At 48.1% G+C, this 10,221-nt stretch overlaps 1 protein-coding gene across 1 annotated transcript; it reads left to right on the top strand.

Moving 5' to 3' along the window:
- The first annotated feature begins 623 nt into the window (after nucleotides 1–623).
- Nucleotides 624–2,543, top strand: LOC123399537 (sister chromatid cohesion 1 protein 3-like). The gene has a single exon (XM_045093935.1). The coding sequence runs from the start codon at nucleotides 624–626 to the stop codon at nucleotides 2,541–2,543; it is 1,920 nt and encodes a 639-aa protein (XP_044949870.1).
- The last annotated feature ends 7,678 nt before the right edge of the window (nucleotides 2,544–10,221 follow it).

The following is a 10,221-nucleotide window of genomic DNA, read 5'->3' as shown; positions in this document are numbered from 1 at the left end:
CCCAGAAGCTACCCACTATAAACAGTTTTTTGAAAACTCGGACATTTTTTCAAAATGAGGACAAATACACATAAAAAAATAAATAGAAAAAAACGAAAAAAATGAACCGACGAACTAGGCCCGGCCCGTTGACTGAAAAAAAATCCCGGCCATCCTTTGTAATCCCGGTTTGACAAACAATCTTAAGATTTGATTTATACTGAGATTACATAGTTCAACGTATAATCGACAGGGATTTTTATTTTATAATTCATTTCGTCGAACCTCTATAAGTTTAGGGTTTAAAATAATTTTTTTTCCTTTATAATAACAACATAATATGAGTACAATATAAATATAGATATAGATAAATTTATATATGAATATATTTTTACATATACCGTCTTAGGGAAGATACCGCTACTGAATCCCTCGGACGCCTCGTCCGTCCACGAGACGCTACATCACCGGCACGGTTACAAATAACTTCCCTCTAAAACAATCCCAATCATATCCCGTCTCATCTTCCTGCCCGCCCTCTCCGCCGCGCGCCGCGGCAACCAACCAAACCCTAGTCCGCCACCGCCACCGCCCGACGACGACGTTGACGACCGCGCGCCCGCGCGCCCTACTCCGCCGCAGCAATGTTCTACTCCCACTCGGTCCTGGCTCGGAAGAGCCCGCTGGGCACGGTGTGGATCGCCGCGCACCTGGAGCGCAAGGTCATCAGCCGGACGCAGATCGACGGCGTCCACGTCCCCTCCTACGCCGAGTCCATAATGGACCCCGAGGTCCCCATCGCGCTCCGGCTGTCGGCGCACCTCCTCCTGGGCCTCGTCCGCATCTACTCGTGGAAGGTGAACCACCTCTTCCAGGACTGCAACCGGATGCTGAGCGCCGTCAGGACCGCCGCCGCCTTCGCCCCCGCGGGGGCGGACATCGACCTGCCGTCCGACGCCGACCGCGCCCCGTTCGCCGCCATCACGCTGCCGGCGACGTTCAGCCTGGACGACTGGAACCTGGACGACGCGATCCGTCTGATTGAGTCGCCGGACAATCACCGGAGACCCGCCGATGAGATCACCTTATTGTCTGGAGAAGCAGGGTACGTGATGGTCACTCTTGATGAGGACGGTTCTTCTTCTGCTTGTCGGTCCTTGCGCTTTGAGCCTGGGCCACATGAGCAGGAGACATTCCCTCCATTTCCAGAAGATACAGTTTCTGTAGATCTTCCACCACCCCAGGACAGTTTGCATACCACTGGCAATGGGCACCAAGATCCACCGGAAATATCGCGTCGAGCGACGGATAGTGCGACAACAAGGTGTACCGATGGCGGGGGCAGTGACACCATGGACGAAGATCCGCGGTCGCCGTTCATGGAAAAGGTTACCACGCCAAGGGCAATGTCCCCATCTGGTAGAGGATCGCCTTTGCCTGGGACATCCATTCCAGACGTACCAATAGGTGTCAGCCATGATCATGATCATATGGAAGAAGATGAAAAATCAGGTGGCACCGGAATCCTGGTACCAGCTGCAGCATTTGTCCTTGCACCATCCCCACCTCCAGTACAAGGTAACAAGAGAAGGAGAGCTCAGAACCCGAGGATCGATGAAATAGGAGTGCTCTCCAACGACGACATGAGGTCGCAAGTCCATGGCGATGAGCTGCAAAGGCTGGTCCGCAGGAGGAAGCCGCTACCCCATACAGCACTGGACACGTGGAAATTTAACAAGAGAAGGGAAATGGACAGCTTATTACCTTTGGTAGAGGGAATGTGTACTGACCTTCATAAAGCTTACGAGTGGAACTACCCTCGTGTGAGTGACTCTGATGCTGATGTTGCAAACACTGATGCACCTGCGCCTCCAGTAAATGCAGATACACATGAGCCTGAGCCTCACCTCACCCCAGTGTCATCACAGGAGCCTGAACCTCACCTCACCCCAATATCTTCAGAAAATGGAGAAGCAACGCCAATTAACACGACACCTGAGCTCCCTCGCTTCTCTCTGCAAATGGATCTATCTACAGTAAGGGAAGAAGATGACAGTCCTTTCATCAAAACTCCTGCAGGTAGAACTGGAACCCCAGGGTCTGGACTTGGAGGAACTGGTGCTACTGCTACTGCAACACATGGCAGCTATGCAACGCCTGGACAAAACACTCGTGAATCTGATCCTAACGGGTCTCAGTTCCCTTTCGGCGACGACTATCTCGATGAAGATCTACCAGAGATTCCAGGGCTCATAAACACCCCTAGCGCGACGCCTAGTGCGGATACCGGCGCCAGAGGACTGAGCAGCATGTCTACTAGGACAAGGGCTGCCGCCAAGTACTTCAAAGGCATGATGATGTCTTCAGCCACATCACAAGACCAGCAGCGAGGGAAATTCAGTTTGAACATAATCCTGGACGGCAGGACAAGGAAGCAAGCTGCGAGCATGTTCTTCGAAACGTTGGCCCTGAAGAGTTGCGATTATATCGACGTACTTCAGGAAGAGGCGTATGGTGACATCTCAGTTTCAGTTAGACCCTCACTATCGAGCGCCAAACTTTGAATGGCACGGTTTCACTTCAGTTTATTGTTTCGATATACCGTAATAGTGTCTTCGGCATACAGCATACCAGTGTGTGTGTGGATATTGCCATGTTATTTACACCTTATATCGTAATCTTCATGTAATATTCGTCGTGTATCTCCATTTGCGTTGATTCTGTTCAGAACCTCCTTTTTTTGTGTGTGGACCTGGCAAGGCTAAGTCTGAATGGAGCTGAAGTTGTTTGTCTTGCATTTAGTTTTATCCTGAACACCAGCAGACTGTAATGTGTCAGTTCACTTCAAAGTGCGAAACGACATCAAATTCTACTATTGTTGTTATAACACATACTTAATAATGCAAATGAAGAGCCGGGAATCAGCAACCCGGCATGATCAGAGAGTGAGCTGGGGCAAAGGGGCTTTTGAAAATCCGGGAGTGCATTGGTTGTTATTTCATTTTATTGTCTTCCTATGTTGTTTTCCTGGTATAATTTCCTTTTATACACTCCGTATCTACAACCCATGCTCATGACCAATGCATTCATTTTAGTTTTTTGACATCATGGATAGCTATTTGGGGTATGGTTTTTGCTTCCTGATCCTGATAGTTAGAAACTTAAGAAAATAATTATATATACATTTCAAGTTGTCTGCCAAACAATAAAGTTAATTTGATTTCGTTGTAGTAAAATTTGAATACAAATTTTAAGCCCATTATCAGGATTGCACAATTTAAATTTATTTTTTCTTCAAACCCAAAAAGGAAATATCATGAAATGGAGCCAGCCCAGATCATGACGAGTCACCTCGTCCTGAAGTAATACCATGCCCGCATCATCGAAATAGGTTTTTGCCCCACTTTATAGATAAAACAATGGTCCATACAACCAACGTACATGTTCAACCACATAAAACAGCCTCGGCAGCGGCACACCCTTGCCCCCAAAAAATAAAAGAAATAAGAGAAAAGCCACCTAATGGCAGGAGCACATCTGCCCTACTCGGAAGCAAGTCGACGCGTTGTAGCCTCAAGCACGTCCAGCATGCCATCCAGATGATCCTGGTCTCGCTGTCTAGAGAGCGGGTGTCAGTGTTGCATAAAAGCAAGGAATTTGAAGAATGAGTCCGACGCCTTCCTCGGGAAGATCCTCTCGATCATCATCTTATTGTGAGTCGTCCATAGGGTCCATGACAAAGCAGCAAAGATCAGCCAAAATAAGCGGCGGCGCTGCCCAAGTTGGGTGGCCCTGGTTTGGAGAAACTCCGCGAGGTTTTGGGCCTAGCAATCGTTCCCAAGAGCCTCGCTTATGAATTCTCATATGGCCCCCGCCGCCGTACATGGAAAAATGATGTGAGATGTTGTCTCGGGGACCGAGCATAAGGGGCACAGGCCATCCCTAGGGTCGTGTTGCTTACACACCTCCGTCCCTAAAGGGATGAGATCACATAGCAGTTGCCACATAAAAAAATTGATCTTCAGGGGCAGGGGTGCCTTCCATAACGACGCGAGCCAAGGGATGATGAGGGAGCGACATAGTGACCGATATGCCGAACTAACCGAAAATTCCCTAGACGGGGATAATCGCCAGGCCACTGTGTACAGATAGTCCGGCATTGCCTATGGCAAGGCCTCAAGCACGCGATTCCACTCATCCGTTTCTATCTGACCAAATGCACGCCTGAACCTAATGTCCCATTTCCCTCGGCGGATGGCCGTAGAAACAAGAAGGGATGGGTCCGCGTAGATGGAAAACAGGACGGGAACCCCACCCTAAACGGTTCATCCCCAATCCATGGATCCAACCAGAATTGGGTCCCTTCCCCATAACCAATAGAAAAGAAAATTCCTAGGCGAATTTCCTTCTTGATCCCGAACCTGCCACGGTCCTTGGGCAAGCAAATATCTGCCCACTTGACCATGTGGTACTTCTGACGACCATCAGATGCTTGCCAAAAGAACCTGGTGAGCTCCTTATCCAACGAGCTATGAATGCTCTCCGGGAGGATATACAACCCCATCATAAACATGGGGAGACTTGCCAGGTTCGCACTAATGAGGACCGTTTTACTCCCCTTGGAGGTAAACCGTCTTCGCCACGGCTCGGCTTGCGAAGCAACCCGGCCGACTAAGGGATCAAAACCACTCGCCAGGATCTTCGACTCAACCAACGACATTCCCAGATAAGTTATGAGGAATGTCGACAACTTGCAGTTTATGTAATCTGCAGTCCAGTGTTGATCCTCTAGCGGATAGCCGAGGATGAAAACCTAACTTTTATCAAAATTGATTTTCAGGCCGGGCACGCTTCGAAGCACAAAAGGAGGAACTTCAGATTAACTATATCGAGGTTGGACCCCTCAACCGTGATCAGGGTATCGTCCGCATATTGGAGGTGGGTGACCCTTCCTTCGGGGATTAAGTGCCCAACCGTGTAAGATAACTGGTCGTCCGTGCTTTATCTAGGATACCGGCCAGGGAATCAACTACAAGGTTGAAGAGAAGAGGCGAAAATGGGTCCCCCTGCTTCACTCCTGCTAAGGAGGTAAAATAATGTCCCACCTTGCCATTAAAGTAAACATTTGTCTTGCTAGACTGGACCATCTGCATAATCCAGGAGGACCATCTATCATCAAAGCCCCGACGTTGGAGCACCAACCTCAAGAAGAAACAATCCAGTCGGTCATAAGCTTTTGGAAGTCCAACTTGAGGAATACACCCCTATGTACACGCGAGTTAACTTCATGTGCGATCTTGTGAAGGGTCAATATCCCATCGTGGATCCGTCGACCCTTCAAGAAAGCAGTCTGAAGGGGGGTGGTCGAGCATCTCTACCACAGGGGATAGTCGCGTAGCACATACTTTTGAGAATATGCGTTCGAGCACATTGATCATCATGATAGGTCTGAAGTGCCTAATATCCATCGCCCAACTATATTGGGGGTCACGGTAATTACACCAAAATTGATCTGAGACATGTCAAATGTCCCGATATAGAATTCATGGAACATCGACATGATAACCGGCTTTATGATGTGCGAGAAGTTTTGGAAAAACACCACCGGCAAACTATCATGGCCCGGAGCCGATCTAGCCTTCATAGAGGCGACAGCCCTGCCCACCTCCTCCTTCGAGAATGGTAGGGTTAACTCCGCATTCTCGACATCCGAGACTCTGTCGGCCGGGGCCAAAAGTCCTCGGACAGCGACACCCGCTACGGGGTGTCGCCGAGAAAAGCTCCTTGTAAAAGAAGTAAATGTGGATTTGGATCTCATCGTGGTGTTCCAGGAGGTTGTCACCCTCCCAGAGACACATAATAGCGCATCTTCAGTGACGCCCATTCACAATCGCCTGGAAGTAGGCACTATTGGCATCGCCCTGGAGGAGCCACTTCTGGCCTCCCACACGTTGCCAAAATAGTTCCCCGCCCTTGAAAATCTCCATCAACAAAGATTCAAGGGTGTAGCGCATCAGCCAGTCATCAGCCAAGAGTCCAATTGAGTCGGGCACTACATCAAGCGCCTTAATATGGACCAATAACGCCTCTTTACGCGCTTTAGTATCCATTCCTAGATTGGAGCACCTGACCACGGCACGGCCGACATGATCCTCCCCGGGATCCCCTCCTCGTCAGCCCAGCCCCACACGTGAGTTGCACCACCCACCATCAGACCCCGTATTGACCAGATCAGACCCTGTATACTCGGGCTTGCCCGTAAATAATTTACAGTGGCCCACAAATAGACCCCTCCCCAGTGCGGTATATATCCGGGTCCGCGAGGTCGACATGGGTTGAAACCCTACCCCTCTAGCGTCGCGATTCCCCATTTCCCACCTCTATTTCTCTCCGTCGGTGGCCAAAATCCACCGCGCCACCCATCGATCCACGAGATGCGGACCTCCGACAGGCATGGCGACGACGACCCCGAGCGGACGTGCTGCGTCAAAGCCGACGCGACACGGAACGCTCTACCCTACAATACATGAACCGCGAGGCTGGAGTCATCGTCGTCGCTCCTCCGCCCCGAGACGGAGGAATACGATCGTGCGCACGCTACTCTTCTCCGACGCAGACAGTTCCTTCAGGGCGTCAAGCAACCGCTCATCGCTCACTCAAATAAAAAGGGAGTCAAAGGAGCTTCCCCTGCTTCCTGCGGTCAAGAGAGAGCCAGTGGCCGATGCGGCGCTGGAGCGGCAGGGCGGTTGCATCATCGGGGACTTCCTCCCTCCGGCGGGGGCAGATGCCATTGAGTCCGCCATTCTCGCGCGCAGTGCGCGGGAGGAGGAACAGGGGTTGCAACGCCATTGAGGGGAGGAGGAGATCAATGTCGTGCTCTACAAGCTGGGCCTCACGAAGGCCCTTGCGTTCAACGAGAAGGACGAGGAATGGCGCTGCGAGGCCTTATCGCAGGACAAGAACTATGTCGACCTCACCTTTGACGAGGATTGAGCGCCACCGCTGGGCTCCAATGAGCTCAATTAGGTCAGCTACCTCACCCGTTGGGCTCCGACGAGCTCGATTTTGGTTAGCTTTAGGGTATGGTAGGCTTCTATGTAAAGAATCCATGTCATGTGTGAATGATTATCCCCGCTTTTGCATACTGCTATCGTTGAATTCTTGTGTGAAACTACTTTTTCAAATTTTACAATTTTAGTTAAGGATTTTGTTCTACGGTTGAGTTTTTGAGCAAGTATACACCGTGCTACGTGATACGTCTCAAATGTATCTATAATTTTTGATGGTTTCACGCTGTTATCTTGTCTTCTTTGGTTGTTTTATGTACCTTTTATATCTTTTTTGGGACTAACTTATTAATTCAGTGCCAATTGCCAGTTCCTGTTTTTTCCGTGTTTTTGACTCTTTTCAGATCTGATTTTGGAACGGAGTCCAAACGGAAGAAAAACCCCGAAATGATTTTTTCCCGAACGGAAGAAGATCAGGGGGGGCTTTGGGCCAAGACAGGTGGACTCCACAGGAGCCCACAAGCCCCCACTCCGCCACCAGGGGGAGGCGGCGGTGGGCAGGCTTGTGGCCTCCCTGGCCGCCCCCTAACCTAGGTCTTTGGCCTATAAATTCCCAAATATTTCGCAAAAAATCAAGGGAGCCTCGAAAATACTTTTCCGCCGCTGCAAGCTTCCGTTTCCATGAGATCTCATCTGGAGACCTTCCCGGCACCGTGCCGGAGGGGACTTTGGAGTTGGAGGGCTTCTTCATCATCATCATTGCCCCTCCAATGACTCGTGAGTAGTTCACTTCAGACCTACGGGTCCGTAGTTAGTAGCTAGATGGCTTCTTCTCTCTCTTGGATCTTCAATACAAAGTTCTCCATGATCTTCATGGAGATCTATTCGATGTAATATTCTTTGGCGGTGTGTTTGTCGAGATCCGATGAATTGTGGATTTGTGATCAGATTATCTATGATATATATTTGAGTCTTTGCTGATATTTTTATATGCATGATTTGATATCCTTGTAAGTCTCTCCGAGTCTTGGGTTTTGTTTGGCCAACTAGATCTATGATTCTTGCAATGGGAGAAGTGCATGGTTTTGGGTTCTACCATGTGGTGACCTTTCCTAGTGACAGCAGGGGCAGCAAGGCACACATCAAGTAGTTGCCATCAAGGGTAAAAAGATGGGGTTTTTATCATTGGTTTGAGATTATCCATCTACATCATGTCATCTTGCTTAAGGCGTTACTCTGTTCTTATGGACTTAATACACTAGATGCATGCTGGATAGCAGTCGACGTGTGGAGTAATAGTAGTAGATGCAGAAAGTATCGGTCTACTTGTTTTGGACGTGATGCCTATAGATATAATCATTGCCATAGATATCGTCACGACTTTGCGCGGTTCTATCAATTGCTCGACAGTAATTTGTTCACCCACCGTCTACTTGCTTCCGTGAGAGAAGCCACTAGTAAACACTACAGCCCGCGGGTCTATTCACATCCATCGTTTACATCTCTACTTTTACTTTGCTTTGTTACTTTGTTGCTTTCAGTTCTCACTTGGCAAACAATCTATAAGGGATTGACAACCCCTTCATAGTGTTGGGAGCAAGTTCTTGTGTTTGTGCAGGATCTTGAGATACTCCTCCACTGGATTGATCCCTTGGTTCTCAAACAGAGGGAAATACTTACCACCGCTACGCTACATCACCCTTTCCGCTTCGAGGGAACACCAACGCAAGGCTCCAAGGCCACGGGGGAAATCCTTTGCATACTTGCCTAGGAAGTCCCTTAAGGCGTAGCCGCAGCAGAAAGATCAAGCCAAGTATTCTCCCGTCGACGTGCCTATTTCTGGCGCCGTTGGAAGGTCTTTTGTTGCAGTAGCAGAAGTATTTCTGGCGCCGTTGCCGGGGAGGATAAATCAAGATCTATCCAAGTAGGTCTCACAAACTCTTCTCTTGCATTTACTTTTGTTGCAAGTTGCTCTCGTTTTCCTCTCCCCCACTTCACATTTGTCGTTTTCATTCGCCTTTCGCCTTCGCCGTTTTCTTTTGCCTTTGCCGGTTTTCTTGCTTGCCTGTGTGCTTGTTTGTTTGTTGAAGTCATCATGGCTGAAAACACCAAACTTTGCGACTTCTCGAGCACTAATAATAATGATTTTATTAGTACTCCGATTGCTCCCGCCACTAGTGCGGAATCGTATGAAATTAACGCAGCTTTGCTGAATCTTGTTATGAAAGAGCAATTCTCTGGCCTTCCTAGTGAAGATGTCGCATCCCATCTCAATACCTTCATTGAGCTTTGGGATATTCAAAAGAAAAGAGATGTGGATAATGACGTGATTAAGTTGAAACTTTTTCCTTTCTCGTTGCGAGATCGCGCAAAAACTTGGTTTTCTTCTTTGCCTAAAAATAGTATCGATTCTTGGGATAAGTGCAAAGATGCTTACATATCCAAGTATTTTCCGCCGGCTAAGCTCATCTCCTTACGTAACGATATCATGAATTTCAAGCAACTTGATCATGAACACGTTGCACAATCTTGGGAGAGGATGAAGCTTATGATTAGAAATTGTCCCGCTCATGGCTTGAGTTTGTGGATGATTATACAAATCTTTTACACTGGCTTGAATTTCGCTTTCTCGCAATATCTTGGACTCCGCCTCAGGTGGAACGTTCATGGAAATCACGTTAGGAGACTCTAAAAAACTCCTAGACAATATCATGACCAACTACTCTCAGTGGCACACTGAAAGGTCATTGCTAGCAAAAAGGTGCACGCTATAGAAGAGATTAACTCGCTTAGTGCTAAGATGGACGAGTTGATGAATTTGGTTGCTAGTAGAAACGCTACCGTAGATCCTAATGACATGCCATTATCTTCTTTGACTGAGAGTAGCAACGCTAGTTTGGACGTGAATTTTGTTGGTAGGAACAATTTTGGCAACAATAATGCTTTTAGAGGAAACTATGTTTCTAGGCCTTTTCCTAGTAACTCCTCTAACAATTATGGCAATTCCTACAACAACACTTATGGAAATAACAACAAATTACCATCTGATTTAGAGAGTAATATCAAAGAGTTCATCAACTCTCAAAAGATTTTCAATGCGTCCATAGAGGAAAAACTACTCAAAATAGACGATTTGGCTAAGAGCGTTGATAGGATGTCTTGTGATATTGATGCTTTGAAAGTTAGATGCGCTCCTCCCAAGGTCAACTTGGATGAAACTTTGAAAGCTATGTGT

This window comes from Hordeum vulgare, chromosome 5H, assembly GCF_904849725.1.
Source record: "Hordeum vulgare subsp. vulgare chromosome 5H, MorexV3_pseudomolecules_assembly, whole genome shotgun sequence".
Taxonomy (NCBI): Eukaryota; Viridiplantae; Streptophyta; class Magnoliopsida; order Poales; family Poaceae; genus Hordeum; species Hordeum vulgare.
The sequence above is the reverse complement of the archived record's forward strand: the minus strand, read 5'-3'. Positions and strand labels throughout refer to the sequence as shown.

Coding starts and splice junctions, on each gene's coding strand:
- LOC123399537 (XM_045093935.1), top strand. CDS start 624: ATGTTCTACTCCCACTCGGTCCTGGCTCGGAAGAGCCCGCTGGGCACG.